The sequence below is a fragment of the Saccostrea echinata genome, unplaced genomic scaffold, assembly GCF_033153115.1.
Source record: "Saccostrea echinata isolate AGI-Se365-2 ecotype Australia unplaced genomic scaffold, CSIRO_AGI_Sech_v1 ptg000072l, whole genome shotgun sequence".
Taxonomy (NCBI): Eukaryota; Metazoa; Mollusca; class Bivalvia; order Ostreida; family Ostreidae; genus Saccostrea; species Saccostrea echinata.
The window spans coordinates 1933475-1960000 of NW_026889821.1; the positions used below are offsets into that span (position 1 = coordinate 1933475).

At 33.0% G+C, this 26526-nt stretch overlaps 2 protein-coding genes and 1 pseudogene across 2 annotated transcripts; 2 read left to right on the plus strand and 1 right to left on the minus strand.

The window, feature by feature from the left end:
• Positions 1 to 2977: 2977 nt before the first annotated feature.
• On the minus strand, positions 2978 to 4228 carry LOC133176283 (kelch-like protein 7; annotated as a pseudogene).
• A 3417-nt stretch (positions 4229 to 7645) lies between these two features.
• LOC133176234 (uncharacterized) lies at positions 7646 to 25095 on the plus strand. The gene is made up of 16 exons (XM_061311389.1): positions 7646 to 8035; positions 11085 to 11167; positions 15207 to 15261; positions 15430 to 15523; positions 15828 to 15930; positions 16329 to 16411; positions 17273 to 17367; positions 17602 to 17625; positions 18671 to 18725; positions 18883 to 18980; positions 19178 to 19207; positions 20004 to 20110; positions 23074 to 23139; positions 23249 to 23295; positions 23907 to 24058; positions 24761 to 25095. Exons 3-16 carry the CDS (start codon positions 15252 to 15254, stop codon positions 24976 to 24978), a joined length of 1182 nt encoding a protein of 393 aa, XP_061167373.1. The 5' UTR covers positions 7646 to 8035; positions 11085 to 11167; positions 15207 to 15251; the 3' UTR covers positions 24979 to 25095.
• LOC133176277 (BTB/POZ domain-containing protein 1-like) lies at positions 12004 to 13254 on the plus strand. The gene has a single exon (XM_061311420.1). The coding sequence runs from the start codon at positions 12004 to 12006 to the stop codon at positions 13252 to 13254; it is 1251 nt and encodes a 416-aa protein (XP_061167404.1).
• Positions 25096 to 26526: the final 1431 nt, after the last annotated feature.

Here is a 26526-nt window from a genome sequence, read left to right on the forward strand (position 1 = left end):
ACTGTCTATAAACGTACGTTACTTTCGAAAAGAAATATAAAACTGGCGTTACGTATAGAAGTTGATTACGTTTTTCAAGGTATTTTTTGTGATCGAAATCAAACCTAGGGTCTTTAGAAAAAAATAATTGATAATCATGAAGATTGCTTGTGTTTATGTTGAATGTTTACAATACTTTCACTGATTGCGCGTGTTTGAGTTAGCTTGCAGTGTTCAGTTACTATAGTAGCCCTGTGTAAAGAATATACGGGAATATACAGGGTTAGTTTATATTTGAACATTTTCAATGATGATGCTGAACAGTTCTGTCATATTATATGAGCTTCAATAATTATAAAAGATAGTGAAATGATACAACAGTAAATCAAAATTTTCTCAGCCCATGAATTCATGCCAAAGAGAGGGCGAATAAAATTCCCTGCGTTAAAAAAGGTCTCAGCATAAAATTGCCCAGTATCACTTAATATCATTTAATATATTTTTTTTACTTAATTACTTCTTATAAAGCTAAAAAATAAAACGTTTAAACCAAAATATCAGTTTTTTTCCCCTTTGCCTTCATATTTGATACCAGTACGAGCATATACACATGCTTGGAGAAGGGTTTTTTTTTTTTTTTTTTTTTTTTTTTTGTTTTTTTAATGATTCACTTATCCGGACGATTCATTTATCCGGACGTTTTCGTTGGGAACGGAGACGTCCGGATAAACGAGGCGCCACTGTATACGATTTTAAATCTGCAATAAATTGTACATGAAATTATTGGTAAGTTCTTAAATTGCTGTTTGTTGTTTATATACATGTATATAGTTAATACAACATTTTTCTCTTAAGAATTCAACATGGCATAATCATTAATTGGTAATGAAATATTATAAAGGAAAACAATAGTTTCAAAATGTTACCTTCATTCATTGTCAATATTTTCTTATTTCTAATATGAAACTTAGAAAGAAGATCCTGAAAAAAAAAAAAAAAAAAAAAAAAAAAAAAACTTTAAAAGAGCTGTACATCAGTTGACAGTTTTTGCATCAAATGCAGCAGATATCTATATTCAGATGCACACTGATAAACCAACTGCATTTCAAGAATATATATATATATATATATATATATATATATATATATATATATATATTATATATATATATATATATATATATATATATATATATATATATATATATATATATATATAAATCAAACTTCCATGTAAATTAGTTGAATCTGATTTGTCGAGAAACGTCTGTTAAAAAACACCATTGCCCGCTGAATAATGAAGCCACGCCCTCCAGCGCAGCAAGTCAACATTGCTTGACAACGGGTGATATTCCAAAAAATATGGACTGCTCAGAATTTATGCTTGCAAGGTTTAATGTAATATGTATGTGTATAAAACATTCAGTATAATATTATAAATATTGCCTGTAGTTGAGTGTAACATTAAAAATTTTCACCCCTCGAAAACCACCATCAACCTCGGCTGCGCCTCGGTCGAAAATGGTTTTCTTGGGGTGAAAATTTTCAATGTTACACTCAACTACATGCAACATTTATATAATAACCGATTTCAAGTCCTACACAAACCATATTCATTAAGATAATATTTTTAATGACACACAAATATTACAGGGCACAAACACAATTACAACAAGACCACAGTCAAGCTAAGCATTCTCTCATGCAAAAATTTAGAAATGTTGTTCAAATGTGTTCTATATATTTTCTAATATAAACCTACTAAAAAGCAAAAACATTCCTCTCTTTTTGAAATTTTGAACTGGTTAAGAGATCACATTTTTTAGGTCACAATGATCATCAGACAAGCTTATTGATTGACTGATACATTGTTACTTAAAACACTGTTCATACTTTTGAAAGTTATAAACTGCAATGTTAAAATTTCATCGGGATATGAAATTTGTTGCTATATGAACAAATCATCTGAGAAGACCTTCATGTTTCACAGGATTTGACTGACGAAGTTTATATCTCGGTGAACTTTTTAACAATTGTATTTATTTATTATGTGAATAAAGTTAAATCATTGGTTTTTTGTGTTCGCTTGTTAACTAAGACATATATACCCAATATCTGATATCTTAAATAATTCACCCATAACTTTGGATATGAATAGGGCTAGACTTATAAGATTGCTAAAGAGGTATACAAAGTGAAATGATTTTAAGTGCTGGGATTTTTTTTTAATTTTGCCAACAAGCATTTTGTATGCTTGTAATACATAAGTAACACACCCATATACAGTTGAACTTTGATATCTCGAACTCCAATATCTCGAATACCATGGATATGTCGAAGTGATGTGGAAGTCCTAACCACATGTTCTTTAAGTATTTTATCCTTGATATCTCGAATCCTCGGATATCTCGAATTTTGTTCTCAGGCTCATCAGGTTCGAGATAACGAAGTTTGACAGTACATACAATCAGCAATGATATACTCCATTGCAATGAAATAATAATAATTTGCATTATGAAAGACACAATGATATTTACAATAAATTTAATAACAAATGTAATGGAAGTTACTTGTTATGCAAAAGGAGCGGCCAAATTACCACCCCCGATAAAATACTCCAGTTAACGATACTAAAATCCAAATGATTACAAAAAGTATTTCAATGCTGCAGATATATAAGTAATAATTGTAATGTAAATGGAGCGGCCACATTACCGCCCCCGATAAAACACTCCAATTACAACACTAAACTGTTCATGAATACAAAATGTTTTTCAATGTTACATGTCTATAAATGTAATGCAAATATAATGCAGCAGCCACATTACTGCCCCCAATAAAACAATATAAACATTTTAAACTGTTACTAGAGGAATACATATTTCAAAGGTACCGGTATATACATGAAGAGGGATTTTTTTTTTTTACGTCTGTTACAAACAGGGTTTATATGATTTGGGTTTATATGCAATATCAATGCACAAATTTGCTGTAGTTATCAATGCAAAATAATGCCTTTTATTTGTCCTCTTCTTGAGTTTGTGAGACTACAAATACTGTCGGAAAAAGTTACTGTGACAGTTTTATTTACCTCAAAGATTGTTTAAACAGTTGTTAATCCATCTATACCAAAATATACATCACATCCAGACATGTGCACAGCAACTGTATACAACTTGTCTTTTTCTAAAGTAACACTGTTTGCAAAAATAAATGAAAATTCACACTCCTCAGTCAACTCTTCACGTATTTTTTCCTTAAGGAGAATATTTTCATCACAAGATAATGACACTTCAACTAAAAGTGAGACATTGTAGTTTCCATACAAAATGATGCCATGAAATTGTATATTTCTATTTACAGAAAACACAAGTCTATCACCATTCAATTCATCACACTTCCAAGTATTGCTTGGACTTTTTGAAAAAAATCTAATGATCCTAATGTCCTCCTCTGACACACAAACAGGAGATTGAAAAGCTGGACCAACTGTGTCCTTACAAACACTCAATGAATTCAAATACAACATAACTTTCATTGCAAAATCATCACTAATTATGTTTCTATAAACAACATTTTCAATAAAAAAAGTAGCAGACATTCTACCAAACCTGATATTTGGAACAATTTTCCTCCAAGTTTCTGAAACGTTTCTGCATTCTGAATTCATCCACTTTACTATCAACAAAAATAACTTCTCTTCATGAATACATAATGTATTTCATTCAAGCAGCAAATTAATCAAATCTACAGGATACTGAAAAAACATTTCATTTGCAGGACTATTTGATAAAATGTCTCTGGCAAATTTGTCAATGTATAACAATGATGATAGCACAACATTTTTCAAACCAAATTTGTGTGCAATATGTAAAACAAGCAAAGCTTTATCAAAACATACGGATTGTTGAAGAAAATCTAAACATTTCTCAGACAAATCTGAAACCATGTAAAATTGAGCTGCCTGTAACATATCTTCAACATTCTCAAAAGATAAATCAATCTCATGTTGGTACAGAAATTCTATCACAGATCTTGTTTGTGAAGGCAAGAAATCATGGCAAATAACTGTCCTTTTTGATTGCTTGGGGTCCCAGTTTTCATTTAAACATGTTCTAAACCAATCGCTGCCCAATATGAGCACTGTCCTGTGTGCACCCATGATACTTCCATCTGATAAGGAAATTTCTAAATCACACAGCTCTTGCTGATGGAAGGCTTTAACAAGTTTTTCACCAAGTCTTGCCATTACAGCTGTGATAAAAGTCAAGATATTCCTTTAGTCTAAATAAATGTCATTTGTTTTTGTATGTCTGTTTCGAGCAGTAGTTATACATTTGTAACTCTGTGTGTGTGTGTGTGTGGGGGGGGGGGTGAGGGGGGTGAGGGAGGGTGTGTTTGTGTGTGTTATTGGACAGTTCTTTGGCAATAGAATGCCAAACTGAAAATACCATATTTAGAATGAAATGAGATGTGACAAACATTGGAGTTTTTTGTTTAATGGTGTACACTTAAATAACTTGCTAATAAAAAAGTTTTAGTCAACCATGACATTTTCAAAAAAAAAAAAAAAGACCTGTGTATAAAACAAAAACAAGGCCCAAGCCTTGTTTACATAACTAACAATTGTGATCACTGCTTCTTGCTTGTAACTTGCAACTTACTTTTGAATTTAGGTTGACCATTAGTCTAGAAATACCAATATCAATACTTAAAAGAAAGGAAAAATAACATTTTAATACTTCCACTTCAAATCGCAATCAGGCCCCTTTCAGTTGTTCCGTCAGCACATGTCTTCTCTTTTTCAAAATACTGAGGCATTTACCTGTCTCAATTTGTCATTGAGCAAATATGTTACCAGTTCTATAAATACTGTATTTATTGCAGAGTTAGATCTGCAAATTTTTCAAATAATCTTCTACCTTCATAACATGAATTCTTGCAATTTTTCAAAGCACACCAATATTTCGCTCACATTTTAGAATTTCAAGAACTAGGTCAAAAAAAAAGATAGTATTCTGAAATGAACTGTAGAGGGGTATATTTACTTAATACTAAGTTCCCCATGTACATGCATTAACAGTATTTGTGACTGACCTCCAGTATTAAGGTAATGTACTCCTCATCAAGGCCTCAAGTAGGTTTCTTCGCAAAGTTTGCTAAATGGATCCTCTATGAAGCTAAAAGTACATGTATATATTTATATATGGTAATTAAGTGGTTACAAGAAGCAAGATCATTGTTTAAATGCTGGACAAAAAAATTAAATAATTTTCTTTAACCAGACCCTCACCCCATATCTCTCAATTGAACTGTAATGTGATGACTGTTGATTTAAATTTAATTATCAAAAACTTTATATTTGCTCATTTGTAATTGTTCACTTAAAATAATATTTATTTCTTTTGTTTATTCATTAAGAGAATCAATTACAAATAAAGTCCCATGTACAATGTGCAATTTTCTGTCTCTACCCCCCCCCCCCCCTCCTACAACAACTTTATGATTTTCAAAATATATGACAGCTCATCTCTTCTAAGTTACTCACCCCCTCCCCCCACCAATAACTTTATGAATTTCAAAATACATCTGTCAACATCTCATCTTTAAGTGAGAATTTACCAAAACAAAATTGGAGAGAAACTTTATGTTGTTTTACTTCAGAGGTTCTTATGACAACTGTCAAAAATATACAATGCACATGCATTTCTTTCTAAAATCAACTTTGTTCTTTCAAAAAATTCAAAACATGCAGATATTAATGAATGGGGTATTACAAATCACTTCCTACATCTTGATTGCAAAATATTTAAATAAGTTTAAAATAGATGTTTGGTTTTGACATAGTCTCTAAAAAGGAAAGAAAAAATAATATATATACATAGAAGGATGAAGCCTCCCCCCATCCCGTGCACACTCACCCCCAATTCACCACAAAGTTCTATATTTGAATGAGAGTTAATTTTTTTTTTATGTATTGTAAAACAACTTGATTCTAAATGTCACATAAAATACCATATGCCTTCATGTTCAAAATTGCATATAAAATAAAAGAGTCTGCGCATTTATTTTAATTGTATACAATTTATAATTCGAATTTCCTTGATAAAAAAACTGCAGAATGCCTTTGAGTGTTGGAATGCTGTTCATACAATTTATTCAAAGGAAAAATCACATAAAATAAATATGTACAACATCAAACTAAGGTATTCATTAAGATTTACAAGGGAAAAATCAACTATACTTACCTTACAAACCGGGAGGCTGGAACCTAATACACATTTTAGCGGTACTGTTTTTCAATGTTAGGGAAGCAGTTATATATTACGATACTAAAGTGAATGTTATTTTTTGAATAGCTTAATAAAGCTATAAAGCTTGATAAAGCTATATGTAGCTTTTTCTTGCTATACACCTAAAACAAGAAATAGTGCTGCTTGATTCTGGTGTATATCATTCGTGAACATTTAGAAATCATCAACCCTAAAAGACATATAGTCTCTATAATATTTTATAAATCTATCGGTATAAAAAAAAATGACTTTAAGAGAAAATAAGATTAATAGTTATGAATGTTAATTGAGATTCAACATGTTCAATACAAAATGAAGATTTCACTCGAATTTCCTCGATCATGAGAGACTCGCTTCAGTTTTGGGAGAAAGTAAAATAACTGCACAAACTCAGGTATAACTTACATCAAAAAACAAGAATTCTTCTCATTTAATGAGAGTTAGTTACATTAAAACAAACAACAAAGAATATTATTGATATATTACTTACATCAAACGTAATGATCACGACTCAGACCTACATCAATTTGAATGTAATGACCACACCGCATCCGCGTCCTTAGAAATCTTGGCCAAATCTCGATCTCTTGAAATCTTGGCTGTTCATCTCGTAGAAGCTTGGGAATTAATGATCGAGGTCACCCGAAATCTTGGCAATGTACAGGGTCGAGGGTGTACATGGCCAGGGTTATCATGGCCAGGCCTATACGGCCAGGGTACGCGAGCAAAATGGCCAGGCTAGGCTATGTATGGTAGAGGGTTATGGGGAACATGGCCACGCCAAGACATTATTATGCAAGACCAGGTTGAACATGGCCAGCCAGGATAGCTAATCGTCGAATGCAAGATGCATGATAATATACATGGCCAGGGTGAAGATGGCCAGGCCATGTTTAGAAGCGTGGGATAGGCATGCAGTGATTTTTCTACACCCATTTTACGTCCGAATATCGGCCCTTTCCTATGGAAAGCCATAGGGGACCCCCAGGGTCAGGGTCTATATAATCTATAGTTTTAACCCTGGCCACCCATGATTTCTACCCTGGCCTTCCCATCTTTGAAGCCATAGGGGACCCCCAGGGTCAGGGTCTATATAATCTATAGTTTTAACCCTGGCCACCCATGATTTCTACCCTGGCCTTCCCATGTTTGCATCATGGACACCCCACGCTTTATCATCATGGCCTAGCCGTATACAACCTGGCCGATCCATGTTTGCAGCATGGCCATCCCATCTAGTCATGTTTACCCCGACCATACACAGCCTAGCCCGGCCATGTACTACCCTGGCCTAGCCATGTTCGCACCATGCCTATCCCACGCTTCTAAACATGGCCTGGCCATCTTCACCCTGGCCATGTATATTATCATGCATCTTGCATTCGACGATTAGCTATCCTGGCTGGCCATGTTCAACCTGGTCTTGCATAATAATGTCTTGGCGTGGCCATGTTCCCCATAACCCTCTACCATACATAGCCTAGCCTGGCCATTTTGCTCGCGTACCCTGGCCGTATAGGCCTGGCCATGATAACCCTGGCCATGTACACCCTCGACCCTGTACATTGCCAAGATTTCGGGTGACCTCGATCATTAATTCCCAAGCTTCTACGAGATGAACGGCCAAGATTTCAAAAGATCGAGATTTGGCCGGCCAAGATTTCAAGAGATCGAGATTTGGCCAAGATTTCTAAGGACGCGGATGCGGTGTGGTCATTACATTCAAATTGATGTAGGTCTGAGTCGTGATCATTACGTTTGATGTAAGTAATATATCAATAATATTCTTTGTTGTTTGTTTTAATGTAACTAACTCTCATTAAATGAGAAGAATTCTTGTTTTTTGATGTAAGTTATACCTGAGTTTGTGCAGTTATTTTACTTTCTCCCAAAACTGAAGCGAGTCTCTCATGATCGAGGAAATTCGAGTGAAATCTTCATTTTGTATTGAACATGTTGAATCTCAATTAACATTCATAACTATTAATCTTATTTTCTCTTAAAGTCATTTTTTTTTATACCAATAGATTTATAAAATATTATAGAGACTGTATGTCTTTTAGGGTTGATGATTTCTAAATGTTCACGAATGATATAAACCAGAATCAAGCAGCACTATTTCTTGTTTTAGGTGTATAGCAAGAAAAAGCTACATATAGCTTTATTAAGCTATTCAAAAAATAACATTCACTTTAGTATCGTAATATATAACTGCTTCCCTAACATTGAAAAACAGTACCGCTAAAATGTGTATTAGGTTCCAGCCTCCCGGTTTGTAAGGTAAGTATTAGATAGAATGTTCTATCGTTAAAACGATATTGTCCTACGGACCCGGTTTAACGATAGAATTCATTCCGTGTATTCGCAATGTAGCAAAATAAACACGGGCGATAACTCGAACTCTGTGCATTTTCTATGAACAATCCAGAGAGTTCCGAATGTCAACATGGCGTTAAATTTGAAGCGAGGAAAAAACGTTGAGAAAATGAGTTGAATTTTCGTATTTATATGGATTATTATTTAGGTTAAAAGGCATATACAATCTCAAAAAGGTTTGTTATGATTAATTTGGTAGTTATTTTCAGTGCAACTCCTTTTGTATTCTTCAAAATCATTTCGGAGTGGATCCACTCCGATTTGCTACATTGCAAGTATATGGGACGTATTCTAACTGTGGTGAGGGCTTGTCCCGAGACACAGTTAGATTATTCTAACTAGGTAAGTATAGGTGATTTTTCCCTTGTAAATCTTAATGAATACCTTAGTTTGATGTTGTAAATATTTATTTTATGTGATTTTTCCTTTGAATAAATTGTATGAACAGCATTCCAACACTCAAAGGCATTCTGCAGTTTTTCATCAAGGAAATTCAAATTATAAATTGTATACAATTAAAATAAATGCACAGACTCTTTTATTTTATATGCAGTTTTGAACATGAAGGCATATGGTATTTTATGTGACATTTAGAATCAAGTTGTTTTACAATACATAAAAAAAATTAACTCTCATTCAAATATAGAACTTTGTGGTGAATTGGGGGTGAGTGTGCACGGGATGGGGGGAGGCTTCATCCTTCTATGTATATATACCGTATAACGGGTATTTTCTGCCGTTGTCCAATTTTTGCGGAATTTTGCGGATAGGACAAATCCGCAAAAATTACAATCGCAAAATATTTTTCAATATTTATTCAGATATTTTATACATGCAATTATGATAAGTGGTGCGTATGTCTGACAGGTTCTCATTAACGCAAGAACCTGCGTTCCAGACGCAGAAAAAATATCTGGAACGCAAGGTTTTTAAAAAATTCGGGTGTCATCGAAATTCGATTTTAGATGTCGGGATTTGTTCAAAATATATGGAATCGAAATCTTCCTGTAAATAATATCAATTGAATAAATATCTTTTCTTGTACCTACACTGTATATGCAATTATTAGTATAAACTCCGATAGCTGCAAACAACACGAGGTAGCTTTTTTTAAAACACCTTTTTCAATCTTGTGTTTGATCTTGAGACAATAATTACCGCTTGTATACACAATGCGGCTTGATTGTCTCGTGAATGTCATCCAATGCAGACGACTGACAGGATTAGTTACGCCTCGATGCACATGGTACCTGTGATTCTTAACCGTCAACTTTAGAATTATACTAAATTATGCAATGTTTGTTTAAGCTTAAAATACAAACACCAAATTAATTTTGATAGTAATTAACTATAAGTGTATTTTAGAATATGGCTTGGATGCATTTATTATCATTAGCTATATATTTAAATATTTTTATAGATCGCATAAGACGTCTGTTAGAATAAAGATTTTTATTGTTGCTTCGGGGGACTGATGCTGCATTAATTTATTTCAATTGGGACTCGACATATTTTTACAAAGACTAGTTCTCATGCACCTTTGATCAATATGTCTTAATGAATTTATAAAACGTAAACATGGCAGGGTTCTGATAATTCATAAAGTTTAGTGATCATACCCCGTAAATAAATTTTTGCGGTATAATGCAACCGCAAAAATTGAAAACGCAGAAATTAATTTGCTACCTTTTAGGGGTTAAATCGCAAAAATTTCCAACCGCAGAAAATACCCGTTATACGGTATTATTTTTTCTTTCCTTTTTAGAGACTATGTCAAAACCAAACATCTATTTTAAACTTGTTATTTAAATATTTTGCAATCAAGATGTAGGAAGTGATTTGTAATACCCCATTCATTAATATCTGCATGTTTTGAATTTTTTGAAAGAACAAAGTTGATTTTAGAAAGAAATGCATGTGCATTGTATATTTTTGACAGTTGTCATAAGAACCTCTGAAGTAAAACAACATTAAGTTTCTCTCCAATTTTGTTTTGGTAAATTCTCACTTAGAGATGAGATGTTGACAGATGTATTTTGAAATTCATAAAGTTATTGGTGGGGGGAGGGGGTGAGTAACTTAGAAGAGATGAGATGTCATATATTTTGAAAATCATAAAGTTGTTGTAGGAGGGGGGGGGGGGTAGAGCCAGAAAATTGCACATTGTACATGGGACTTTATTTGTAATTGATTCTCTTAATGAATAAACAAAAGAAATAAATATTATTTTAAGTGAACAATTACAAATGAGCAAATATAAAGTTTTTGATAATTAAATTTAAATCAACAGTCATCACATTACAGTTCAATTGAGAGATATGGGGTGAGGGTCTGGTTAAAGAAAATTATTTAATTTTTTTGTCCAGCATTTAAACAATGATCTTGCTTCTTGTAACCACTTAATTACCATATATAAATATATACATGTACTTTTAGCTTCATAGAGGATCCATTTAGCAAACTTTGCGAAGAAACCTACTTGAGGCCTTGATGAGGAGTACATTACATTAATACTGGAGGTCAGTCACAAATACTGTTAATGCATGTACATGGGGAACTTAGTAGTAAGTAAATATACCCCTCTACAGTTCATTTCAGAATACTATCTTTTTTTTTTGACCTAGTTCTTGAAATTCTAAAATGTGAGCGAAATATTGGTGTGCTTTGAAAAATTGCAAGAATTCATGTTATGAAGGTAGAAGATTATTTGAAAAATTTGCAGATCTAACTCTGCAATAAATACAGTATTTATAGAACTGGTAACATATTTGCTCAATGACAAATTGAGACAGGTAAATGCCTCAGTATTTTGAAAAAGAGAAAACATGTGCTGATGGAACAACTGAAAGGGGCCTGATTGCGATTTGAAGTGGAAGTATTAAAATGTTATTTTTCCTTTCTTTTAAGTATTGATATTGGTATTTCTAGACTAATGGTCAACCTAAATTCAAAAGTAAGTTGCAAGTTACAAGCAAGAAGCAGTGATCACAATTGTTAGTTATGTAAACAAGGCTTGGGCCTTGTTTTTGTTTTATACACAGGTCTTTTTTTTTTTTGAAAATGTCATGGTTGACTCAAACTTTTTTATTAGCAAGTTATTTAAGTGTACACCATTAAACAAAAAACTCCAATGTTTGTCACATCTCATTTCATTCTAAATATGGTATTTTCAGTTTGGCATTCTATTGCCAAAGAACTGTCCAATAACACACACAAACACACCCTCCCTCCCCCCCCCCCCCCCCCCCCACACACACACACACACAGAGTTATAACTACTGCTCGAAACAGACATACAAAAACAAATGACATTTATTTAGACTAAAGGAATATCTTGACTTTTATCACAGCTGTAATGGCAAGACTTGGTGAAAAACTTGTTAAAGCCTTCCATCAGCAAGAGCTGTGTGATTTAGAAATTTCCTTATCAGATGGAAGTATCATGGGTGCACACAGGACAGTGCTCATATTGGGCAGCGATTGGTTTAGAACATGTTTAAATGAAAACTGGGACCCCAAGCAATCAAAAAGGACAGTTATTTGCCATGATTTCTTGCCTTCACAAACAAGATCTGTGATAGAATTTCTGTACCAACATGAGATTGATTTATCTTTTGAGAATGTTGAAGATATGTTACAGGCAGCTCAATTTTACATGGTTTCAGATTTGTCTGAGAAATGTTTAGATTTTCTTCAGCAATCCATATGTTTTGATAAAGCTTTGCTTGTTTTACATATTGCACACAAATTTGGTTTGAAAAATGTTGTGCTATCATCATTGTTATACATTGACAAATTTGCCAGAGACATTTTATCAAATAGTCCTGCAAATGAAATGTTTTTTCAGTATCCTGTAGATTTGATTAATTTGCTGCTTGAACGAAATACATTATGTATTCATGAAGAGAAGTTATTTTTGTTGATAGTAAAGTGGATGAATTCAGAATGCAGAAACGTTTCAGAAACTTGGAGGAAAATTGTTCCAAATATCAGGTTTGGTAGAATGTCTGCTACTTTTTTTATTGAAAATGTTGTTTATAGAAACATAATTAGTGATGATTTTGCAATGAAAGTTATGTTGTATTTGAATTCATTGAGTGTTTGTAAGGACACAGTTGGTCCAGCTTTTCAATCTCGTGCTTGTGTGTCAGAGGAGGACATTAGGATCATTAGATTTTTTTCAAAAAGTCCAAGCAATACTTGGAAATGTGATGAATTGAATGGTGATAGACTTGTGTTTTCTGTAAATAGAAATATACAATTTCATGGCATCATTTTGTATGGAAACTACAATGTCTCACTTCTAGTTGAAGTGTCATTATCTTGTGATGAAAATATTCTCCTTAAGGAAAAAATACGTGAAGAGTTGACTGAGGAGTGTGAATTTTCATTTATTTTTGCAAACAGTGTTACTTTAGAAAAAGACAAGTTGTATACAGTTGCTGTGCACATGTCTGGATGTGATGTATATTTTGGTATAGATGGATTAACAACTGTTCAAACAATCTTTGAGGTAAATAAAACTGTCACAGTAACTTTTTCCGACAGTATTTGTAGTCTCACAAACTCAAGAAGAGGACAAATAAAAGGCATTATTTTGCATTGATAACTACAGCAAATTTGTGCATTGATATTGCATATAAACGCAAATCATATAAACCCTGTTTGTAACAGACGTAAAAAAAAAAAATCCCTCTTCATGTATATACCGGTACCTTTGAAATATGTATTCCTCTAGTAACAGTTTTAAATGTTTATATTGTTTTATTGGGGGCAGTAATGTGGCTGCTGCATTATATTTGCATTACATTTATAGACATGTAACATTGAAAAACATTTTGTATTCATGAACAGTTTAGTGTTGTAATTGGAGTGTTTTATCGGGGCGGTAATGTGGCCGCTCCATTTACATTACAATTATTACTTATATATCTGCAGCATTGAAATACTTTTTGTAATCATTTGGATTTTAGTATCGTTAACTGGAATATTTTATCGGGGGTGGTAATTTGGCCGCTCCTTTTGCATAACAAGTAACTTCCATTACATTTGTTATTAAATTTATTGTAAATATCATTGTGTCTTTCATAATGCAAATTATTATTATTTCATTGCAATGGAATCATTGCTGATTGTATGTACTGTCAAACTTCGTTATCTCGAACCTGATGAGCCTGAGAACAAAATTCGAGATATCCGAGGATTCGAGATATCAAGGATGAAATACTTAAAGAACATGTGGTTAGGACTTCCACATCACTTCGACATATCCATGGTATTCGAGATATCGGAGTTCGAGATATCAAAGTTCAACTGTATATGGGTGTGTTACTTATGTATTACAAGCATACAAAATGCTTGTTGGCAAAATTTAAAAAAAATCCCAGCACTTAAAATCATTTCACTTTGTATACCTCTTTAGCAATCTTATAAGTCAAGCCCTATTCATATCCAAAGTTATGGGTGAATTATTTAAGATGTCAGATATTGGGTATATATGTCTGAGTTAACAAGCGAACACAAAGAACCAATGATTTAACTTTATTCACATAATAAATAAATACAATTATTAAAAAGTTCACTGAGATATAAACTTGGTCGGTCAAATCCTGTGAAACATGAAGGTCTTCTCAGAAGATTTGTTCATATAACAACAAATTTCATATCCCGATGAAATTTTAACATTGCAGTTTATAACTTTCAAAAGTATGAACAGTGTTTTAAGTAACAATGTATCAGTCAATCAATAAGCTTGTCTGATGATCATTGTGACCTAAAAAATGTGACCTCTTAACCAGTTCAAAATTTCAAAAAGAGAGAAATGTTTTTGCTTTTTAGTAGGTTTATATTAGAAAATATATAGAACACATTTGAACAACATTTCTAAATTTTTGCATGAGAGAATGCTTAGCTTGACTGTGGTCTTGTTGTAATTGTGTTTGTGCCCTGTAATATTTGTGTGTCATTAAAAATATTATCTTAATGAATATGGTTTGTGTAGGACTTGAAATTGGTTATTATATAAATGTTGCATGTAGTTGAGTGTAACATTGAAAATTTTCACCCCAAGAAAACCATTTTCGACCGAGGCGCAGCCGAGGTTGATGGTGGTTTTCGAGGGGTGAAAATTTTTAATGTTACACTCAACTACAGGCAATATTTATTATATTATACTGAATGTTTTATACACATACATATTACATTAAACCTTGCAAGCATAAATTCTGAGCAGTCCATATTTTTTGGAATATCACCCGTTGTCAAGCAATGTTGACTTGCTGCGCTGGAGGGCGTGGCTTCATTATTCAGCGGGCAATGGTGTTTTTTAACAGATGTTTCTCGACGAATCAGATTCAACTAATTTACATGGAAGTTTAATTTATATATATATATATATATATATATATATATATATATATATATATATATATATATATTTTCTTGAAATGCAGTTGGTTTATCAGTGTGCATCTGAATATAGATATCTGCTGCATTTGATGCAAAAACTGTCAACTGATGTACAGCTCTTTTAAAGTTTTTTTTTTTTTTTTTTTTCAGGATCTTCTCTCTAAGTTTCATATTAGAAATAAGAAAATATTGACAATGAATGAAGGTAACATTTTGAAACTATTGTTTTCCTTTATAATATTTCATTACCAATTAATGATTATGCCATGTTGAATTCTTAAGAGAAAAATGTGGTATTAACTATATACATGTATATAAACAACAAACAGCAATTTAAGAACTTACCAATAATTTTATGTACAATTTATTGCAGATTTAAAATCGTATATTGAGTTTTATCATAGACTTGGTTTGCCACATAAAGAAATTGCCATTTTATTGAAAACAAAACATAATCAACATTACAGGTAATTCTTTTCCCAGACTTTCTACTTTTAATATATTTTTGGACAAGTACAATTTGAAATATTTGTTGAATTTCTAAATGTAGTTATGCAAGAAATGTTTTGCATGAAGGAATTAAACCATTTTAATATAATATTGAATTGTTTCAACACTGAATTACATGCAGATCCTTTATATTTGATAAAAAAAAACCATGCCAATAAATAAATAAATTTCAGGAAATTTTGAATGGATTATAATATTGTTCATGTATTACAGTGTATTAAAATTAAAAGATCTGTTCCTGTTGGATCATTTTTATTACAGTGTTGAGTATCTAAAGAGGAAAGTTATTCCCAAGTTACACTTAAACAACAGGAGAGGATCTGCGCAACTTACAAATTTTGATGATATTTTACAAGCTATACTGGTAACTTTTATGTCTTATAGCAATTTGTTAACTTTCATTATATGCATGCTAATATATGATAGTACATGGTCTGTAATTTGTAAATATTGATTATTTCGTAAACATTTACTTTGGCATGAATAATATACAGTATTTATCATAACCCCCCTCCCCCCAACAAATAAGTTTGATGCTTGAATGACGTGTATTTTTTCTTTGAATTCTTGAATTGCTTAGTAAAAGCAGGTAAAAGTTAAATCATTTTCAGTAATTTTATTTAGAAAATTTTGTGATTAGTTATGGAACTGCAATTAAATATTATTAAATTATTAAAATTTAGTCACTTCAAAGCATTATTTTACCTTTTAAAATGAAAAAAATCAATTTTTATGAAATAATTTCACAGATTTTAATTGCAGCTTGAAATGTCTCTAAAGCCAGATAGAAGTGTATCCGATGTGTTCTTTAGATTGAGATTTATTTATGGATACATTGTTAGAAGGTAATTTATATTTGTTGTTTACATACATACTAGCTGTTTTTAATCCCTAATTTGTTTTTCCACAATTTTTACTTGACATGGTGTGGATAATTGGTTTGAAACTTGATGTGTCACTACCTAATGAGAAACATATGATGAAGTTATTTACATGTATTTGGAACTTCTCATTTTCCCAATCAGGTTTATCCTTCAAATAGACATGATGCTCATGATCATTTAAAATTTATATTCAATATTGCAATTCAATGAATTCAAGGAATTTATTCTTGAGAAAACATTAAGTGAAATAATTATTTTCTTTCTAATTAAATTGGATTTTTATGTGTTCGCACAGTACGACCAGGTAATGCACATGCAGTACACATTTTCCAATTACCAGGTATACATTTAGGCATTTGTGTTATTCTTACATTATTATAATGGTTTAAATTATAGTGAAGATATTTGAAAAGACCTTTTCCTTCTTTGTCGTTTCCACAGTTCACATCAGTCCTCATATATTATATAATTTCAAAATAACTGATAGAATGTGCAAATGAAAAAAAAGGCAGTTTGCATGAAACTATGTGTAGTTTCATTCCTTAGGAACTAAGACCTTCCTCCAATAGAGAAGGAAATTTCTGTATGGTTTAATTCTCAGAATAATTCTAGATGAAAACAAATTTACAAATACATGTATTCTCATCAGAATTTTCTTGCTTGTGCAGTACTCTCAGAATGCTTGCTATTCATTAAGTTTAAGGTGCAAGTACAAACAGGATAGTGTGGATGGAGGGGATGGGGTATTATACTATCTGCATATGTTAAATAAGTTATTTAATGATAATAAATGTATCCACTTTAAAATATTTGGACTTTCAGAAAACTGGTACGAGAAATAATGACCACTTTAGACCCTAAAGGAATGTCCAGAAGGAAAGGCAATAAACTTAAAAGAAGGCAGTACCTCAGTAAAGGTTAAATTTAACTACATGTGTGTGTGTGAGAGATAGGGTGTGTGAGGGAGGGTAGGTATATGTCTTGTGTGTGTGTTTGTGCACTTTATTATGCTTTGAACATTTTCTTTATGGTAAATGTAAGGGAGACAAGTTCTGATTTTTAGTTTTTTTAAGCATATGACTATACAACATTAAATGGAGGGGTTTTATGTAGTCGATGTGATTTCAAAGTCTTGCCATTTTGTTTTTTAGGTCCAAATTGGATATGGCATATAGGTAAATATCAAATTAGCCCAAGACAGTTTTTCTTATTTTTTTTCTCTCTTTCCCCCTCACCCAACCTATTTTCTTAAACATACATGTTGATCAAGTGCCTTAAAAGTAAACATTAAGGATATTTCGTGTTTGGCTGTATTGAAGATGGAGGATTGTAATTTTTGATCTCTGGATGCATGATTGATGGTCATTGTAAATTAATTATATTAGTTGGCTGGATTGCACAGTGTACATGATGAAAGCCCTCTGAGACAAAGATGGTCTAAGATGATACTTTTGTCAATTAACAATGGTATACTGAAACATATGCTCATCCTTAATTATAGATGAAAATGATTGATATATATGCAGGTAGATGCTACTTATTTTTAAGGGTAAAAAGATAAATATTTCCATTTCTATTTGTTTTCTCTGTGATAACTCTGAAAGTTAGGAGAGTTGATTTCTTGATGATTCCACCGGAATGCAAATTTCACCAAGCGAAAGGTCAGGAGGTAAGAAGGCCTAATATGCATGTAATTCTCGTGCGACTGTCTTTGTGTTTGACGTTAGTGGGCGGGGACTATTGAAATTGACATGTGAGGCCTCGTGTAATTCAAATCTATTAGTCTACACTTTTAAAATCTAAATTCACAATCTTATTTCACTATGAAATGGAAATATAAGGAATCACTGTCTAGTTAGTAGAGTATGCCAGGGACATCAACGATAGTGGGAAACGTGGGATAATTTATGCATAACGGGCTTCGCCCATTATGCAAATTATCCCACGTTTCCCACTATCGTTGATGCCCTGGCATACTCTACTAACTAGACAGTGATTCCTTAAATATCTTGTATCCTTAAGCAAGCAGGCACATAACATTGTTTGTTATGGTGGAGAGGCCAGACAAGAAGTGGCCAATTGGCTTGCTAATTTATCTTTCTATATATAAAGATAAAAGAACTTTAAAAAAAGAAAACTGCAGTGGCAACCTGTAGCCTGTGATCTATGTTAAACAGTATTTCAAGAAATATTAATGTGGGATAAATCTTCTTTTTCTAGACCAGTATGATAAGTTGAGTCCATACGGAATACACATCTGTGGCTGTATTGATGGGTAAACTGTTTTTTTTTTAAAGCCTTTTGTTTTAGGAAAACATTTATGAAACACTATGAATCTTGTATACAACAAGTGATTGTAATTTTCTCAGATTAACTTTTGAACCACTTCAGGATTTTTAGATAAATGTTCATTAATTTCCTTTTCTTATTAGGTTTTCTCGCTACGTGCTTTGGTGCGAAGCAGGAATCAGTAATAAAAACCCAAAGAAAATTGCAGCATATTTTATAAACACATTAGAACAAGTTAATGGTAATGCTTTAATGTTCTCCTAAAAAAAATGGAATGTAATTGTAAGTGCTAATGGAATTTCTTTCAAAAGTTTATAAGTAAAAGCAGATAAATACTCATTTGTGTTTCATATTGTTATGATAAAGATGACCTTTCCAATTTTATTGAAATGTTTGATGATTTTTAAAACAAAATGATCATTTACCTCTTTTTTTCAGGATATCCACATATTGTAAGGGGTGATGCAGGTTAGTTTTATTTCATTTATATATTTAGATTTCTGATTTAATAAATATTGCCTTCTGCTGTTTTAAACTTTGCAGCACAAACATTTGGTTAATTTTGTTTCATGCTTTTGTGCAACAAACTGTCTTGATTAGGTGTAGTGCTAAGGTTTGTCCCAGGTTGTCAAAACTGACACTCCCCTGATAAACCTACATTGTGAGGGTCAAAACCGTGCTATCAATTCAATAATAAATTCAATATAACATAACCAGTGAAAATCATTTTTATGCATTGTTTCCTTAATTGTGCTTCCTTTTCTGCTGCAATGTGTTCAAGTGCTATTACAGTACTTTGTTTTTTCAACCTCCACTTCTGTTTGGGGATCCTCTGTGTTTTCTCTGAAAATGTATCACTTAATTAAAAAAAAGGAATGAATTGAATTTTACTATCATGTATATATATATACTGAACCAACATAATGATATACACATTTTATTATATATTTACCATGTGTAAAGGTACCTTAATTTGGAAAATTGAATTCTCACATATAATCATAGCCTCCAAACAAAATAAAGTATGATGTATGCAAGGTTTGTATTCAGCAGAGAGGAACACAGTTTAAGGCATTGAAACCCAAACGAGTCGCTTTCAGAAACGCAACTGAGGCCTGTATGAATATTCACTTACCTGAGTCAGAATAAATTAAGCCAAAGTCTACACCATTTTGTGAAAGGGTCCCTGACACAGCAGCCTTTTATTTAAGATAAATGTGAAATAATTCCTTAAAAAAATGATACTTTACTTTTTATTAAAAAGGAACAGAGAATGGGACTGTAGCAGCCATCCAGAACTTCTTAAGAGAAGATGATGAAGATTCTTTCTGCAAAAAAGCCTTTATTTATGGCAAATCAACACATAATCAGGTTTATAGATTTTTCTTTCAAAATATACCCATGTCTTTCTTGCATTTTTAGGTCATCTGATTCACTTAGGTGACCTATTGCCATTGGTCTTTGTCTGTTGTCCATTATCAATTTTTACATGCTGAACTTATCCTCTGTAATTATTGAGCCAATCTCCACTAGAGTTGGTGGGTAACATCTATAGAGGAAAAGGAATATAAGTTCTGGAATTCATTATCTCCAACCCCAATGGAGCTGAGATTTTGGATAAAAAGTTGTAGAAATTGATGCATGATTTTAAATCTTCTTCTCTACTCCATGGCATCTAGCAGAGAAACTACTACATTGTTATGATGAACAAGGAGGCCTCTAATTAAAGTCTGAAATTTTGGCCCCAGGAATGGGGGTTTGTGTGTTTGGGTGGGGCACATTGGTCATATAGTGAATATAAAAATTATTATATTCTTCTCCACTTCTTGGTATCTATTGGGCAAATTAAGTACATAGATAGGATAAGGAAGGGAGTCTCTATCAAAGTGGTGAAATTTATTGCCCCAGAGTCAGGGGTTCTGGTGTTAGGGTCATATACTAGTAGTGAATGTGCATTAACTATTTGTAAATCTTTACTATTTGCCACATACCATCCAATCTGAGTGTATGTTTAGAATGATCATGGAAGCATCTACCAAAAATATTTATAGTTACGGTCCTACAGTCAAAGATTCTGGCTATAGGGTGGAAATGAAATGAAGCTGCATTTATAATCCTCTCTACTACTAGGCACCCAGCAGGGAAACTAAGTGACTGTATGGGTAGGAGAAGCAAGGAAAAATGTAAAAGTTATGATGCAGGGTCAGAGGTTATTTAAAATTAAATACAATTATCCTAAAGTTTGTCATGAAAGGAATGTGCAAAGGAAGGCAGCAAGTTTTTCATTAATAGTCTGTCTGAGTTCATAGATTTAGTTTTTGTTTATTGAGTCTGTATCACAGTAAACATTATTCTCTCTGTGTGTCAGGAGCGTTCTGGGCCAAATTTTCTGATTCAAGTATTAAGGTTTGGTTTTATTTTTAGGTCACCTGAGTCACTCAGGTGACCTATTGCTATCTGTTTTTGTCCGTCGTCGTGCGTCGTCCGTCGTGCGTTAACTTTTGAACATTTTTAACTTCTTCTCTAGAACCGCTCAACCAATTTCAACCAAATTTGGTATATAGCATCTATGGGTGAAGGGAAACAAAAATTGTGAATTTCATGGTCCCTGCCCCCCGGGGGCCTGAGGGGTGGGGCTAAAACCACCAAAAATAATGCAATCTTTAAAAATCTTCTTCTTTACTCCCGGACATGAAGCAGTCAAACTGTTGGCATCATTGTAATAAGCATTGAGCCCTCTACCAAAATTGTGAAATTCATGGCCCCAGGGTTAGGGGTTCTGGCCCCAGGGTGGGGCTATATAGATCATATAGTGAAAGTGCATAAATTCTTTGAAAATCTTCTTCTCTGCTCCTGGGTATTAAATAAAGTTACTAAGTACATAGTTATGATGAGCAAGAGTGCCTCTTCCAAAATTGTGAAATTCATGGCCCCAGGGTCAGGGGTTCTGGTGTTAGGGCGGGGCTGTATTGATTATATAGTGAAAATGCATTAATTCTTTGAAAATCTTCTTCTCTGCTCCTGGGTATTAAATAAAGGAACTAAGTACATAGTTATGATGAGCAAGAGTGCCTCTTCCAAAATTGTGAAATTCATGGCCCCAGGGTCAGGGGTTCTGGCCCCAGGGTGGGGCTATATAGATCATATAGTGAAAGTGCATTAATTCTTTGAAAATCTTCTTCTCTGCTCCTGGGTATTAAATAAAGGAACTAAGTACATAGTTATGATGAGCAAGACTGTCTCTTCCAAAATTGTGAAATTCATGGCCCCAGGGTCAGGGGTTCTGGTGTTAGGGCGGGGCTGTATTGATTATATAGTGAAAATGCATTAATTCTTCGAAAATCTTCTTCTTTGCTCCTGGGTATTTAATAAAGTAACTAAGTACGTAGTTATGATGAGGAGGTGGGCCTCTTCCAGAATTGTGAAAGCCATGGCCCCTGGGTCAGGGGTTCTGGTGTTAGGGCGGGGCTCTATTGATTATATAGTAAAAATGCTTTAATTTTTTGAAAATCTTCTTCTCTGCTCCTGGGTATTATTTAAACAAACTAAGTGCATGGTTATGATGCATAAGGATGCCTTTTCAAAAATTGTGAATTTCATGGCCCCAGGGTCAGGGGTTCTGGTGTTAAGGTGGGGCTGTATTGATTATATAGTGAAAATGCATTGATTCTTTGAAAATCTTCTTCTCTGCTACTGGAGACTATTTAAACGCATAAGGATGCCTTTTCAAAAATTGTGAATTTCATGGCCCCAGGGTCAGGGGTTCTGGTGTTAGGGCAGGGCTCTATTGATTATATAGTGAAAATGCATTGATTCTTTGAAAAACTTCTCTGCTACTGGAGATTATTTAAACAAACTAAGTGCATGATTATGATAGACAAGGATCAAGGATGCCTCTTCCAAAATTTTTAAATATATGGCCTCAGTTTTTGGGGTTCTTGAGGAGGGGGGGGGGGGGCTAGGGCAACAATGCTTCATCTATCAGTGTATTTAACTTCTAAATTGTTGTATTATACTCAGGTGACCGTTAAGGCCCTTGGGCCTCTTGTTCATAAATGGTTTCAATTTTTTGTTTTCCTTTTTAAGGTAGAATACTTTTAAATATTGTTTTACTCATATGTACAGACAGTTTAAGTTTTGTAATTGTGAGACACAAAAGATGAATTTGCATGCTGTAAAATATTTAAATATTGATAATTACTGAGTTTGATCTTGAAAATATTGTCCTTTTGAAAAAAAATAAAATGGATGTGGACTTATAATGAAGTTTATCAGTATAACTCTTTAATTATCTTTAATTTTTAACTTTAATTTTCAATTTTTATTTTTTTAAGAGGATTGAGAGATGGTGGGGTATTTTACGAGGGAAATGTACAGATCGATGGATACATCATTTTAAGGTTAAATATGAGATTTCTATCATTTTATGTAAGAAATCCGATGTTGTTTTCTTTTTGTTTTTTTTTTGTTTTCCATTTTTTTTCTTTAAAAATTTGTTATTGTTTTCAGGAATTGGAAAAGGATGGCCATTTTACAATCGGGGAAAAACTGCATATGTAAGTTTGCTTTTGACATAGAAGAAAAACAACAACAATGTAGGCTGGCTGTTCATCCATGAATGTTTCCATTAACTGGATATTTTACAATTCTCTCCCTTTTTTCCAAAGAAATCCAACTGTTTTCATATGAAAATGTTTAAATATTGCATGTCAGTGGGGGTAACATTGAAATTTGTGTACATTAGAAATCATTGACCTTCAACGGTAACCCTTGATTGCTTGCAATAATGGAATGTGTATAATATTCAGGCTGTTACAAACTGCAACATTATTCAAGGCATTGTACACTTGTATCTTACCAATTCAGTTAATTGTATGTGTATTTAGATTGTCAAATTCCTTATTCTAAATACTAGCCATTTTGACCAAAGAGAATACCTGTGGTGAACAGTACATGCATATACTGTACATGTATTTTGCCATGTCAAAATTTATTTGTGAATATCCTCTGTTGTTATGTGGTTTTGCCCAATTACTATGTTAATCTATAACCCTAGAAGGTGTGGTTTCATCATTAAAGAAAATTCGTGATCTTTTATTGAATGTTTCTTAACCAGTGCATTTAGTTTTGAAGCCCCAAAAACTAATGTAACCATGTTTTATTTCAGAACATTAGTTCAATATTGTTACATGCAAATTATCAGGAAAGAATTGGAGGAGGTGAAATTGGCATGGAATTACCATAGAATCAGGAAGCAAAAAACAGGCGATGTTGTTCCTGGGATTCCAGAACTCCTTTATCATGTTCCAGAAATGTTAGGTCAGTTAATTTCATGTATGTAATTTTTTAGAATACATAAGAATTGCACAATACAGTTTGGGAAAAGTGCATTGACAGAGGAGAACAACAACAAAGATCACACCCACCCTCTCTCTCTCTCTCACACACATACACAGAAAGAGAGAGAGAGGTCACAATTTAAGGGAAAGGGCGCCAATTTTAGACACAAAATTTCATACGCGGATAATAGAGGCATTGATTTTTAGGCTGTCACTCAAACACTGCATTATGATTTATATTATGATTATGCATTTATGACTTCTACTGAGAAGTTCTGTGTGCAGTGATTTACTCATTTAATTCTTCTGTATAAACATCCAGTCTCATTTAAAACTATGTAAATTAATGTTGATAAATGACATGAAATAATGAAAATAATTTAATATAATTTTGGGGTTTTCCCATTAAAACTAAATTAATTTTCAAGTGTATAAAGTGGAAATAATTGTTGAGATTGTTGTACCATGCTTTTGATGAGGGTTTCAAAATAGAGTGTCAACATTCTTTCTCTCCAGTAGTTTCTCTCTGGTATTTTATTGAATGGGTTTATTTCCACTGCTGATGAGGTATTAAAATAATACTTTCACATGGAGTTCAGTTGAAATTGGTATGGTATGGTATGAAATGTATTTTATATGGAAAAACATGTTGTTATTTAATAATTATGTCATTTTATTTCAGGCAATCCACAGTGCCGAAATTACATTCATCAAATCAATGTTAACGATGAAAAGTTTCAGTTCCTTAAGGACCAATGCTGCTTTGAAAATGACCTGGATAAAGACACTAAGGAAGCTCTTGATGTCATTTGTGACAATTACCATCCTTCAACAGAACTAGAAGCAAAAACAATGTATATAACACTAAAAGATATACTGGAACAATACATTTATCAATAGGTTGTAATGAATTCTTGATCTGATTTATAAATACGTAATATATTCCTATAATTCTCTTCCTTTTTTGTATGTTTTCACCAGCACTGTAACATACACTTTTTTTATATTAGTCTTTTACATGCGTTATTATATGGTACTGGCTTTTCTGTCCATCAGCCTGTTCATCTGCCTTTATAATCTCTCTAAGCTTTTGCTTATCAGAATAGGTTCTTGTTTCATTAAAGTAGACCGTGAGAAAAAAATCGAGTGCAGACTTGCTCAATAAAATAAATGGCATTTAGTTTTTCAAAATTACACTATTTAAAATTTTGGTATGCTTTGGAATTAATTAGATGTTGGAAATTGACATTTCACAGACAACAGATTTATGGTAGTAATATTAGCTATGTTGGTAATTCTATGTTTATAATCCACTCTACAAGTTGCAGGGGTATAATGTTCTAATGTGACAACCCCTCTTTTTTTTTGGTCATTGCAACTCTGAAACCATTGAAAGAAATTCCATGAGTTTTTTTTTTTAGTTATTAAAGACATGAAGTGGAGATGAGCACATATACAGGAAAATCTGGTTCCATTTTTTTTTTCTGGGAATTTTGGCCATTTTTGAACTTTTTAGCTCACCTGAACTGAAAGCTAAAGTGAGCTTTTCTGGTCTCCTGTTGTCCGTCTGTAAACTTTTCACATTTTCAACTTCTTCTCGAGAACCACTATGCCAATTTTAACCAAAGTTGGTACAAAGCATCTTTGGGTAAAGGGGATTTAAATTTTTAAAATAAGGGCCAAGCCCCCTTACAAAGGGAGTTAATCAAAAAAAGAGAAAAATAGAGTGGGGTCATTGAAATTTTTTTTTTTTCTCAAGAACCACTGGGCCAGAAAAGCTGAAACGTATGTGAACCCATTCTGGGGTAGTGTAGATTTTAAATTGTTCAAATCATGCCCCCCCCCCCCCAAAGGAGGGTGGGGTCACAATAGGAAATCAAAATTTTACATTGAAATTTATAGGAAAAATCTTTAAACATCTTCTCAAGAACCACTGGGCCAGAAAAGCTGAAATTCACATACAAGGATCCTGGGGTAGTGTAGACTCTAAATTGTTCAAATCATGACCCCCGGGCAGGGTGGTGCCACAATAGGAAATCCCAAGTTTGCATTAAAATATATGGAAAGAAATATATAGGAAAAAACTTTAAAAATCTTCTTCTCAAGAACCTCTTGGCCAGAAAAGCTGAAATTTATGTGGAAGCATCCTTGGGTAGTGTAGATTCTATATTTTTCAAATCATGACCCCCCTCCCCTAGGGTAGGATGGGGCCACAATAGGTATTACATGGAGGAAAATCTGTTGAAGAACAGTAGGGCCAAAGTTACTCAGGTGAGCATTGTGGCCCATGGGCCTCTTGTTTGACGTTAATACTGCGAAAACAGTTTGTCATCACGACTGATTAGAATTACATGAACCTTACTAGTTAGTAAGGACAATTTCGAGCAGTGCAGATTTGGTTTTCTTAGGGTTTGCCTCTTTTATTTACTAGTGTATTCAATGCATACA